This window comes from Ochotona curzoniae, unplaced genomic scaffold (assembly GCF_017591425.1).
Source record: "Ochotona curzoniae isolate NIBS_2020 unplaced genomic scaffold, NIBS_Ocur_1.0 scaffold_1852, whole genome shotgun sequence".
In the NCBI taxonomy this organism is placed as follows: Eukaryota; Metazoa; Chordata; class Mammalia; order Lagomorpha; family Ochotonidae; genus Ochotona; species Ochotona curzoniae.
Genome location: NW_024467087.1, coordinates 22061577 through 22075133, shown reverse-complemented (window position 1 = coordinate 22075133; position 13557 = coordinate 22061577). Strand labels below are relative to the sequence as shown.

At 44.9% G+C, this 13557-nt stretch overlaps 1 protein-coding gene across 2 annotated transcripts; it reads right to left on the bottom strand.

Annotated features, from left to right (window-relative positions):
* Positions 1-2697: 2697 nt before the first annotated feature.
* C1GALT1C1 (C1GALT1 specific chaperone 1) lies at positions 2698-7087 on the bottom strand. 2 transcript variants are annotated; one of them, XM_040999910.1, is made up of 2 exons: positions 6936-7087; positions 2698-3801 (listed from the first exon to the last, which is right to left on the bottom strand). In XM_040999910.1, the coding sequence occupies exons 1-2, from the start codon at positions 6939-6941 to the stop codon at positions 2839-2841; spliced, it is 969 nt and encodes a 322-aa protein (XP_040855844.1). In that variant the 5' UTR covers positions 6942-7087; the 3' UTR covers positions 2698-2838. The 2 variants fall into 2 exon arrangements, with proteins under 2 accessions (XP_040855844.1, XP_040855845.1); XM_040999911.1 differs by having other exon boundaries at positions 6871-7084.
* Between the last annotated feature and the right edge of the window lie 6470 nt (positions 7088-13557).

Here is a 13557-nt window from a genome sequence, read left to right as displayed (position 1 = left end):
CATTGGATGGTTCACTCCCCAAGTGACCGCAATGGCTGGAGCTGAGCCAATCCGAAGCCAGGAGCCACGAGCTCCTCTGGGTTTCCCATGCAGGTGCAGGGTCCCAAGGGCTTGGGCCATCCTCAACTGCCCTCCCAGGCTACAAGCAGGGAGCTGGATGGGAAGTGGGGCCGCCAGGATTAGAACCAGCACCCACATGGGATCCCAGCGCGTGCAAGGCAAGGACCTTAACCACCGCGCCATCGCGCCTGGCCCAGTATACTTCTACTTTTACTTGCGTAACAGTAGTGAATGAAATGTCTTTCTGTTGTAACTCATTTTTAGTTTCTCACAAGCTGGAAGTTTTTTAATGCGCTGCTTAGTCTAGATAACTGTTTGCAGTAGTTTTGATAGTATTGTATTTAAAGATGGATTTTGAAATAAAAACTCAGTCTTCCCTTGGGCCTCTGGACTCCATTAATCAGTATAAGAAGGTTGGGTGGCATTTTTTGTCTTCTAGGCTCTGGAGCGTTTCTGGGAGAGCTGGCTTATCCAGGTTTAGAAAAAGTATGGTTTGAACTGAACTGTTTCTAAAGTTTGTGTAACCATTACGTTTCAGAAATCTCAACTTGAAATGTGTTTGAATACAGAGAAGATACTGCTTCATTTAGGGGGAATAGTAGCTATTGAAGCAGTAAAATTAGTATTGCCTAAGTAGTTTTCAAAAAGCGTTATGGGGCCCCGCGTGGCCTAGCTGATTAAGTCCTCGCCTTGAACGCCCCGGGATCCCACATGGGTGCCAGTTCTAACCCCGGCAGCTCCACTTCCCATCTAGCTCCCTGCTTGTGGCCTGGGAAAGCAGCAGAGGACGGCCCAAGGCCTTGGGACCCTGCACCCGTGTGGGAGACCTGGAAGAAGTTCCTGGCTCCTGGCTTCGGATCGGCATAGCATCGGCTGTTGCGCTCACTTGGACAGAAGATCTTCCTCTGTCTCTCCTCCTCTCTGTATATCTGACTTTCCAATAAATAAATAAATCTTAAAAAAAACCAAAAACACAAATGGATACTAGGGCCTGGCATGGTGGCGCAAGTGGTTAAGGTCCTCGCCTTGCACGCCCAGGATCCCATATGGGCGCCAGTTGTAATCCCGGCAGCCCCGCTTCCCATCCAGCTCCCTGCCTGTGGCCCGGGAAAGCAGTCGAGGATGGCCCAAAGCTTTGGGACTCTGCACCCGCGTGGGAGACCTGGAAGAGGCTCCTGGCTTCGGATCGGCATAGCATCGGCCGTTGAGCTCACTTGGGGAGTGAATCATCGGATGGAAGATCTTCCTCTCTGTCTCTCCTCTCTGTATATCCGCCGTTCCAATAAAATACATAAATACTTAAATAAATAAATAAAATAAATCTTTAAAAAAACACAAATGGACTACTAATAAAGTATGGTTTGTCTTATTGCTGATGTAAAGCTTTCATGAAATGATTATTTGACTCCTGTAATAAATCATGAGTTTGGGCTCCTTATGCTTTACAAAAAGCACTAAGTCTAGTGTTTAGTTGATAGATACTAGATACAAGAAGAATTATAAAACTCCACATGAATAAAAGTGTTTTTTTATCTCTTCTCAGCCTTTTGGCCAAGATCAAGTGTAAAGCGATGTTTTTATTGTTAAGGTAGAAATCCCAGAGACACATAATTTCATACTTTGCACACAAGGTATCTTTCCAATTTACTTTAAATACTTGAAAAAGATATTTGATGATATTGGAATTATTGAGTATGGTTATTTCAAAGTTAATTTTGAATATTCAGGGTAAGCTGCAAAATATTTTTGAATATACTTATATGCCAAAAGAAAGTTAACTTTTAGAAATATGCTAGTCACTTATCTACCCAGGCATGCATGCATGCAAGTCAGCTTTGGGATTTGTGCAGTGGCTCATCAGGTTAATCCTCAATCTGTAAGCACTGGCATCTTATATAAGTACCGGTTTGTATCCCGGCTGCACCACTTCCCATACAGATTCCTGGTTATAGCCTGGGAAAGCAGTAAAGGATGGCCTAAGTCATCCTTTGTGACTCTGCACTCATGTGGGAGACACAGAAGAAGCTCCTGGCTCCTGGCTTCAAAGACTCTTGGCTGTGGCCATTGTGGCCATTTATGGGGTGAGCCAGTGGATCAGAGAGAGAGAGGAGAAATACAAAAATCTCCCACTCACTAGTTCATTCCCTAAATGGCCGTAATTATGAGTGCTGGGCCAGGTGTAAGCCAGGACCCAAGAGCTTTGTCCAGGTCTCCCATCTACGTGGCAGGACCCATACACCCTGGCCATATTCTGCTCCTTTCCAATGTCATTTATCAGGGAGCTGGAGTAGAAGTGGGGAAGCCAGGACTCAAACTCAGTGCTCATGTGGAATGTTGGCATTGCAGGCGGCATCTTGACGTTAGTCTCATTTCTAATTTTTAAAAAACAAATTTGAAAATCAAAATGACACACATGGACAATGGAGTGGGAGACCATCCACTTGCAGGTTCACCACCCAGATGCCCACAGCAGCCAGGGCTGGGCCTGACTGAAGCCAGGAAGCCAGGAAGTCTGGAACTGCCATATGGGTGGCAGGGACCCAAATTCTTTAGCCATCACGTGCAGGTGCATTAGTGGAAAGCTGGGCCTCGCAAATCATTTATATACATGTTTCAAGAAAAACAAATACCACTTACTTCAAAATGAACTATTTAATGCAATATTAAACCAGAGACACCAAATTGAAGGAGGAACACACTGCTGTATTGGATATGCAGTCATTACCACAAATAGCATTGATACATATCCTATGCAATGATCATACACATGTTCATTTCTCAGTCATTGTCAGAACCATTTGGAGGTAAGAAAACCAAGGCGTCATTGAAAATATGCCCAAATGCCCTAAGACGGTATACACCATACATCATCACATGCATTTGATTGGGTGTCAGTCCATTAAAAGTAACAGCTGTATCTGAACAACATCCTTCTACTACTTGGTTAGGATGATTATTCATTGCCTCTTTAATAAAAAGGCCAACAGACTTGGTATTAAATACATCTTTTCCACCAGCATCTTCTGCATTTTCTGCAACCACTCCAGCATTGTTCAGGCACATTGCTAACTGCCTGTCTTCCGATATCTTCCAAATCATCCCACCCTGTTCAGGACACTTATCAGGAATTTCTAGAAGGCTGTTAAGTCTTTTCATTGATTCTATACTCAAGACAATTCCTCCTTCCACACTGACATATTCAAAGTCCCCAGATTTAATAGCATGGCCTAGATAAAAAGGCTGTGATGGATCCTTTTTTAACAAAAAATATTTAAGGTTTTCAATAATAGCAAATGTAGTGGGGCGTGCAAGGAAAAACCAGTTGTATTGGTTGCTGTATTTATCAAAGGCATATTTATAAGCTCTTCTCATCATTAACCACAAGTCATCTGTTTCCACATTAATTGATTCAAATACTTTAACGTTTTCAGAACTAAAGAACTCTGCTTTGTCACAATGTTTGGTCCAAGTCTCTTTCACTGCAGCCCAAAGACTAACATCTTTGGGTTTTACAAGGATGATACAGTATACCCGAAAGTTTTTACTGAGTTCCATGCGTTCATTCTCTGAAATTTTCAAGATATCTTCTTTGTTAGGAGGTTGGAGATGATGATGCTCATGGTGGTGCATTCTGTTTCCAAGGCCAATTCCAACGTGTCCCAGCATAGTGGTAAAAACACAGAAGATGCTTCCGAGCATCACGCCCTTCAAAAATGAGCTGCTTTCAGAAAGCATTTTTTCCTAAAAAGAAGAAAAAGAATCTTAATATAAATAATAGGAAAAGATTAGATTTTGATTTGGTATTCCTTATATGTCTTATTAATATTACAAAAGAGTTCCCAAGGGCCTGGCGCCATTGCCTAGCAGCTAAAGTCTTTGCCTTGCATGTGGCAGGATCCAATATAGATGCCGGTTCTAATCCCAGCAGCCTCACTTCCCATCCAGCTCCCTGCTTGTAGCCTGGGAAAGCAGTTGATGATGGCCCAAAGTCTGCACCCGCGTGAGCGACCGGGAAGAGCTCCTGGCTTCGGACTGGCTCAATTCCAGCCTTGTAGCCACTTGGGGAGTGATTCAACAGACAGATCTTCCTCTCTGCACATCTGACTTTGCAGTAAAAATAAATCTTTTTTTAAAAAAAAGTTCCTGAGCATGAAGTCAGGTTTGTTGCACATAGTTTGAGAGACTCTAAGGTTCTTTACTTCCAATGGCATATGTTCAGTATAAACTGAAACCATTTCATTTATGAGGATTTAAGCAACGAAGTACTAAAGAAACACATTAATTCTAGAAACCAATGTTCTATAGACTGTTTATATTGAATTCTATTTTTTAAAAAAATTATTTTTATTGGAAAGGTAGATTTACAGGGGAGAGCAGAGATCTCCCATCCGCTGGTTCTTTCCCCAAATGGCTGCAATGGTCAGAGTTGGGCTGATCCAAACTTCAGGAGCTTCTTCTGAATCTTCCATGTGTGCATAGGCTCCCAAGGACTTCAGCCATCCTCTGCTGCTTTCCCAAGCCATAAGCAGGACTCTGCATGGTAAGTGGAACAGCCAGGACATAAACCCTTGTTCATATTGGATCCTGGCACTTGCAAGGGCAATATTAGCCAGTCAAGCCATCGTGGTGGGCCCTCATCCCTAGTTCTTACTCAAGAATTTTAATATATGGGCCCGGCGCGGTAGCCTAGCAGCTAGAATCCTTGCCTTGCACGCACCAGAATCCTATATGGGCAGTGGTTTGTGTCCTTGCAGCCCCGCTTCGCATCTAGCTCCCTGCTTGAGGCCTGAGAAAGCAACTGAGCACGGCCCCAGGCCTTGGGTCCCTGCACTCATGTGGGAGACCTGGAAGAAGCTCCTGGCTCCTTACTGGCTGAGCATCAGCCGTTGTGTTCACTTGGGGAGTGAATCATCAGATGGAAGAGCTTCCTCTCTGTCTCTCCTCCTCTCTGTATATCTGACTTTCCAACAAAAATAAAGTAAATCTTAAAAATATATGTTTAGGGCCTGGAGGCGTGGCCTAGCGGCTAAAGTCCTCGCCTTGAACAGCCCGGGATCCCATATGGTTGCTGGTTCTAATCCTGGCAGCTCCACTTCCCATCCAGCTCCCTGCTTGTGGCCTGGGAAAGCAGCCGAGGACCCTGCACCCACGTGGGAGACCTGGAAGAAGTTCCTGGATCCTGGCTTTGGATCAGCATAGCATCGGCCGTTGCGCTCACTTAGGGAGTGAATCATCAGATGGAAGATCTTCTTCTCTGACTTTCCTCCTCTCTGTATCTCTGACTTTCCAATAAACAAATAAATCTTTAAAAATATATACATATGTTTAATAAACAATATTCTAAAACTGGCAAATCACCAAGGGCATCTATGTTGACAGCTGCTGCCCTGGGTATTTGAGGTATATCTGAACAAAGTTTGAGATTAATATCATGTTTGTATTCACCGTTTTGATTGATACTCTATTCATGATTATGATTTGCTCCTAAATTGTTTAGGATATAGTATCCCAAGTTTTGACATAATAAAAGTCCAAATGAAAGTAATTATTTGAATGGAAAGTGAGTTGATGAAGGCATACCTGGGAATACTAATGAATATATTCCTCCAAATGTACTTTTGGGGTGGGGGGAAGCGCAAAGGTAAAAGTAAACACTTTTTATTTTAATGATAAGCTAAAAGAAAAGCCAATGTTAAATTCAACCGTTGAAAAAACTGTATGCTACCCACTTACACTGGGAAAGGCGGACATTGCCACACTCTCCGATACACACAAATGTCTACCACGCCGTCCAGGTTTCCTGTCTCTTTAACGGTGAAAGCGGCTTTCAAATCTCACCATTGTAAATTCTCTCATTTTACAAATCAGGAAAAGGAATTAGTGAGATGTGGAAGTGAACCAGAGACCAGATCTCTCGACAGCAAGTGGAATGCTTTTTCCATGACTGAACAGTACCCTCCATGGTACCTCTACCATATTATACTTTTTGAGAGTTAATAAATGTGTTTATCGAATAACCCTGGCTTCCTACAAACCAAAAAACAAACAAAAAACGTAGGATATGTTGGCTGAAATTGACATTTTATACCCAACATCTTCCTTTTGTCCAAGAGAAAATGGATATAGACTTCTACCAGAATAATAAGGAGTGGAATCAATTGGCAAATATAATTCCTGAAGCGGGGGGCGGTGGAGAAAGAGGCATGATATTTTTCCAGTGTCATTCACAGAACTCTATAAATACAGCCCCAAGAAGAAAGAGAGCAGTGACAAGAAACAATTTAATATTACACTGTAAAATGCATTTGTATAGGCATTTTGACATTTTATATTACAATGATTATCTCTGGCCGATATGTAAGTCACAGGTCTTTCCACCTGATTACAAGATATGTACATGGAGAATTTCTCCTGATGGCAATACTGCTGCTGTCTGAGAAAAACTGACTGGAACTCAGTTTATAAAATTATCCCAAGGAGATATTTACCCCCCCATCCGGGATATACATATTTTGTGCAGAGGAGAGGAGAAACAAAACTGGACACGGAAGGGAAAAATGTACAGGGGCACAGAAACGAAACTACTCAAATGTTTGTTGACATTAAACGTTTCTAGAAGGTTAAGGTGGTTGGGGTGAAGTATGCAAAAAGGAGGAGCAAATGGAGAAGACAGGTGAGATGGAGAATCGCCTCAGTACCTCATTGAGAAGCCCTAGGGAGCGCCTCCCGGGTCACTAATCCTCCCCCTGCACCTGCCCGGACATTCAGAGTGGAGCATGTCGGAACTGGGCTAGGGCCCAACTTTCTCACCCGGAGAAGACAAGTTGGACCGCTCGGGGTGCGCTTGGGGCGGGCGGCTAAGGCCCAGCACTCACCCGCATCTAGAATGGTTCGACAGCACGAAGGTGCAGCCGCAGACGGCTTTCCTTCCACGTTTGCTCGCCACTCGGTTACGTTCCTTGTCGAGCTATTCTAGATGCAGGTGGTGTCCTCTCGTTGGTCTCGCTCAAGCTGGGGGAGGGCCAGGAGGCCGACGCCGAAAAGGGGGCGTTGCGAGGGCGGGGTTTGGGGGGTGGGGGAACCGTCGTCGGGCGTCAGTCCGTTGGTCGCGTTGACGTCACGACGGCCCGCGCGCCCGCGCGCACGCAGCGCGCTTTTAGCTCCGCCCCTCGTGAGTTCAGAGGAACGCGACGGGCTGGCGTGACCGGCACGCTGGCCTGCCGCGGCTGGGACGCACAAAGAGGTAGGCGTGCCTATGTCTCGCTGACACCTCCCACCTCTCTAGCTTGCTAGTGGGGAGACTTCAGAGCAAGGATTTTCGCTCTCTGTGTTGCTTATGCCAGAGTTCTGGTTTGCCTGTGCGTCTTGGCGTGCACCTAGGGACGAGCGGTGTTGCTGGGTCGAAGCCACTGAAAGAATCTTTGAATTATGTGGGGACGGATATTCTGAGGTTACTGGGATGGGATCTAGTAAACTCCCACCGCTCGTTTTCCAATCCCGGGAAAGTTACTTCACCTTTGCATGCCTCAGTTCTTTGCTTTGGAAGGTATAGTGTCTGTCATTTAGGCGATTCAGATCGTCCACGTACCTCCCTCACAGAGAAATGTCAAGCACAGAATGAGCGCTTATTAGATCTTGGCTGTTACTATTCACCTTTCTATCTGGCTTTTAACGTAGGAGCAGCTCACCATAGACAGTCAGTATTAATTAAACTAATGTTAGAGCCACACATGTGAAACCAAGCCGAAATAAGATAATGAAACTTTGAAAAACCACACAATAAGTTAAAAGCGGAGGTAGGTTTAGAGTCCAGGTCTCCTGATCATGACTGCAGAGGTCTTTTTCCACTAAATATATGATGTTGTAAATTTTGTTTTTGTGGCAGTTTGAATTTTTGCTAACACAACTTTTTAAAAACTCTTTACTAGGTACCATCATTAGATCCCATTAAAATAACATTTAGTGGTCACTTATAAGCCTGAAGACTGATTTTTCAGAATTGGCAGTGACTTGCAGTTTAAGAGGACAAAAAGTTTCTGTGAGCCCTGAAGAAACAGATTTTAGGCAGTTGCTATCCTACAAACACTACTCCACATTCTAGGGGCATAACTATGAAGAACGGAAGTCTCCTGGATCCCTGCTGCTTTCAGACTGGAACAGGAGGAAGACATGAAACAATTCATTACAAATCATTGTAATGGTGATGGGTCCTCAATAGGGATCCCCAGTTAGAATGTGTCCCTAAAGTGGACAGAAATGTAAAACTACAGAATGTGTCTATTATGCTTTTATTTTTCTATGAAGATTTAGTTGTTTGAAAACCAGAATGACAGAGGTGCGGAGAGGAGAGAAAAAGAGACAGACAGAGACATTCTGTCCTCTGATTCACTCTCCAAGGGGCCACAATGTGCAGGGTTGGCCAGTAAAGGCTCAGAGCCTAGAACTGCATGCAGGACTCCCACAGGGGGTCAGAGGCCCGAGCATTTGGGCAACTTCTGCTGCTTTCCCAGGCGCATGAACAGGGAGCTGGATAGACAGTGGAGTTGATGGGATTCACTGGAACCAGCACTCTGTGATGCATGTTGATATGAATGTTGACATTGCAAAGTGATGGTGTAATGGGCCACACTACAATGGTCAGTATTTACTAAATACTGTTTATTGTCTATATGAATACATGTACATATATAAGTGAAACAAATTACAAAATAATACACATGAGTAAGTTTTAGTGAAAACAAATGCTTTTTTAAAAAAAGATTTATTTATTTTTATTGGAAACTCAGATTTACAGAGAGGAGGAGAGGCAGAGAGGAAGATCTTCTGCATGTTGATTCACTCCCCAAGTGGCCACAAGGCTGGACCTGAGCTAATCCGAAGCCAGGAGCCAGGAGCTTCTTCCAGGTCTCCCACGTGGGTGCAGGGTCCCAAGGCTTTGAGCCATCCTTGACTGCTTTCTTAAGCCACAAGCAGGGAGCTGGATGGGAAGCAGGGCCACTGGGATTAGAACCAGCACCCATATGGGATCCTGGCACGTGCAAGGTGAAGACTTTAACCACTACAATATTACGCTGGGCCCATAATACAGCCTTTTATTGCATTGTCTCACAGGTTACAATAAGCATTTATTATTTTTGATTTGGAAGAAGAGCCAGTTAAAGGGTCTTTATTATTAGAGGAACAAAAAGGTGAAAAGGCAAATAAAATGCATTTATAGAATGAAGATAACCAGTCTCTTCTTTTAAAAAAGAACCAAGGAAAGAGATAAAAATGGTGCTCAGAATTTAGAGACAGTGAACAAGAGACCATGTAAGAAGTTCGTTGTGGGCCTGGCATGGTGGCCTAGCAGCTTAAGTCCTCACCTTGCAAGTGCTGGGATCCCATATGGGTGCTGCTTCGAGTTCTGGCAGCCCCACCTCCCATCCAGCTCCCTGCTTGTGGCCTGGGAAAGCAGTAAGAATGGCCCAAAGCCTTGGGACCCTGCACCCACATGGGAGACCTGAAAGAGGCTCCAGGCTCCTGGCTCTGGATCGGTGCAGCTCCAGCCGTTGCACTCACTTTGGGAGTAAATCAGCAGACGGAAGATCTTTCTGTCTCTCAACCTCTCTGTATATATGCCTTTCCAATAAGAATAAATAAGTCTTTAAAAAATGAGTAATTGGGGTGGGCATTTAGTATAGTGGTTAAGATGCTCCTTGGGACCATCCCTGCCCTGCCTCCACTTCTCATCACAGTGGGTGATGATTCAAGTACTTGGATACCTGCCAAATACATGTGAGACCTAGACTGAATTCCCAGCTTCTAGCTTTGGGCTGCCCCAGGCCCAGCTGATACAGGCCTTTGAGAGGCAAACTAATGCAAGATCTCTGCCTCTCTTTGTGTCTTTGAAGTAAATAATCTAAAAGGGCAGTTATAGGGGGCTCATGCCATGGTATAGTGGACTAAGCCTCCACCTGCAGCACTGGCATCCCATGTGAACACTGATTGGAGTCTTTGCTACTTTACTTCCAATCTGGCTCCCTCTCATCTGCTGAGAGGGCAGCAGAGAACAACAAAGTGCTTGGGCCCATACAACTGCATGGGAGACCTGGAGGAGGCTCCTGGCTTCAGACTGTCCCATCCTGTCTGGACTTTGTGATCATTTCGGGAATGAACCAGCAGGTGGGAGATCTCTGTCTCTGTCCTCTCTAACTCTGCCTTTCAAATAAATAATAATTTTTAAAAATCCTGGTTGAGCCCGGCACAGTAGCATAATGGCTAACATCCTCTTCTTACATGCACTAGGATCCCATACGGATACCAGTTCTAATCCTGGCAGCCCCACTTCCCATCCAACTCCCTGCTTGTGGCCTGGGAAAGCAATAGAAGATGGCCCAAAGCCTTGGGATCCTGCACCCACATGGGAGACCTAGAAGAAGCTCCTGGCTCCTGGCTTCAGACCGGCTTAGCTCTAGCTGTTGTGACCACTTGAGGAGTGAAGCAGAAGATGAAAGATCTTTGTCTCTCTCCTCCTCTCTGTCAATCTGACTTTGCAATAAAAATAAATAAATCTTAAAACAAAAACCCTGGCAGCACTGAAGGGCACTTGTGCCAAGTGTATGCATTATTCAGCACAAGAGGTTATTAATTTCTAGTAATTGGTGATTTAGTTGCATGTACACACCCAAATCTTTCCAAAGGCCTTTGGGAAATTAACACAGCTTTCCACAGATGTTAACTGGAATAATAAGTATTGAAAAAAAAGTAGACTGTTTTCTGCATGACATCTACATGGATAGTTTAAAAAGTCTTCTGTCTCTACATAATGCATGTGTAAGATATAGGACTCTTCTGCACACAACTTCTCAACTGCTTGTCTTCAGTAAACAAACTTCCCCCTTTAAAGATATATTTCATTTTTATTAGAAAGGCAGGTTTACAGAGAGGGAAGGATGACCGACCAAAATGGAGCAGATTGCATCTTTCTATTTCACTTCCTGAATGGCGGCAAGGACTGGAGCTGAGCTGATCCAGAGCCAGGAGCTTCTTTCAGGTCTCCCAGGTGGGTGCAGGGTCCCAAGGCTTTGCTTCCCCAGGTCACAAACAGGCAGCAGAAGTGAAGTAGCTGGAACTCAAACCTCCATCCACTGCTATGTCTGCTGCATGTACAAAAGAGTGTGAATTAGATCAAACTGAAGTCTCGAGCTAGGGAGCCAATCCAGGCCTGACACTTGGGTGACGGGGACCCAACTGCTTGAGACGATTGCTGCCTTTCAGGATGCACACTGGAATCGAGTAGAGCTGGAGTGGAACCCATGCACTTGCAAGTGGAGTCTTAATCGCCACACCAATCACCCAGTGTCCTCCTGCATTTTTTTTAATGTTTAATCTTTTTTTAAAATTGATTACTTTGTATTATAAGACATAGTTCTATAGGTATTGGGATTCCCCCCACTCCTCCCCCAACCTTCCCCCCATGGTGGACTCCTCCACTTTGTTGTGTAACCACAGTTCAAGTTCAGTTGAGACTCCTTCATTGAAAGCATATACCAAGCATAGAGTCCAGCATCTTATTGTCCAGATAAGTTCAACGGTTTCTTGGGGAGACCTTCTCTGGTCTGAAGGTAGGGCCAAAAGAGTAAAATCCCGATCAATTAAAAGCCCCAGCAGCAACAATATATATTGTTATGGAATTAATTGACATAGTGTTGAGTAAACAATATGTTAAAATTACATGTAAATTCTTTTTTTTTTTTTTTAAAGATTTATTTTTATTATTTTTTCATTGGAAAGGCGGATATACAGAGAGGAGAGACAGAGAGGAAGATCTTCCGTCCGATGATTCACTCCCCAAGTGAGCGCAACGGGCCGATACTATGCCGATCCGAAGCCAGGAGCCTCTTCCGGGTCTCCCACGCGGGTGCAGGTTCCCAAAGCTTTGGGCCGTCCTCGACTGCTTTCCCAGGCCACAGGCAGGGAGCTGGAAGGGAAGCGGGGCTGCCGGGATTAGAACCGGCGGCCATATGGGATCCCGGGCGTGCAAGGCGAGGACCTTTAACCACTTGCGCCACCGCGCCGGGCCCTACATGTAAATTCTTAAAATGTCATTGAAATAGTCGCAGGATGTTGTTAACAATTGAGGTGCAAAACAGTTTTAGGGGGGTATGCAGAGAAATCTTTCATACCTTGGTGAAGAGTACTTGTTCTTTGTGTTCTACCTAGTAGGGTATGTGTGAGTCCGTGCTGACCAATCTTGTTGTTCTCTGCTTATCTATTCCAATTTGTGTGTGTGTGTGTGTGTGTGTGTGTGCGTTTGGGGGGGGTGGTTCTGGAGCGACCCTGTTGGTTATTGCAGAGAATGGGGGTCTTTTGGAAAGAATTAGAATCAGATCAGGTGATGAAGTGGCTTTACAAGAAGAATGAATCAGGCAGGCACACTTACTGTACCTTATAACGTGATGCCATGTGCCATGCTGTAAGAGACCCTCACCCAAAACCAGAAACACACTGATGCCATCCAGATAGAGTTCTTGCATTTTGGCTTCAGCCTGCGCTAGCCTTGGCAGACTAATGTGTGCAAAACTGATTTGTTCTCCCTCTCCTATTTTTTTCTCTTTGTTGCTCTGCCTTTCAAATGACTTTTAAAAATAGTGTTTTTTTTTTTTTTTTTAAGTATTGGAGTTCACTCCCCAAGTGGCCACAATACCTGGAACTGTGCTTATCTGAAGCCAGGAGCCAGGAGCTTTTTGCAGGTCTCCCATGCAGGGGCAGGGTCCCAAGGCTTTGGGCTGCCCTATACTATTTTTCCAGGCCACAAGTAGGGAGCTGAATGGGAAGTGGGGTCTCTGGGACACGAACAGACACCCATAGGGGATCCCCACACAAGCAAGGTGAGGACTTTAGCCGCTAGGCTAGCACACTGGGCCCTGAAGGATATATTATGATGCAAGTGACAATGGGGAGGGGAGAAGAAGGAGGGGGAAAGGGAGAGAAATGGAGGAAGCCCTATACCTACCAATCTGGAAAATGAGGATCATAGTAATAAAAGGCAGCCTAGGTGGCAGTGCTGTGGTGCATCGGGCTAAGCTGTCACCTGTGGCGCCAGTATCCTGTATGGGCACCTGTTCAAGTTCTGGTGACTCTACTTCTGATCCACCATTATGCTAATGTCCTGGGAAGCAGCAGAGGAGGATCCCAAGTCCTTGGGCCCCTGCTCCCACGTGGCAGACCCAGAGGAAGCTCCTGGCTCCTGTGTTTGGAATTGCCCAGCTCTGGCCATTGTGGCCATTTCAGGAGTGAATCAGTGGATGGAAAACCTTTCCCTGTTTTTCCTTCTCCCTCTGTAACTCTGCCTTTCAAATAATAAATAAATAATAACATAAAAAAAACAGCCAGGCACTTAGGGCTGGGCTGACCAAGCACAAAGAACTTACAGAAATACTGTAAGTCAATCCCATTCTGAAATGTTCGTTATAACACTGGCAACTAAATCCAAACTGCTGTATTATAATCAAAAGA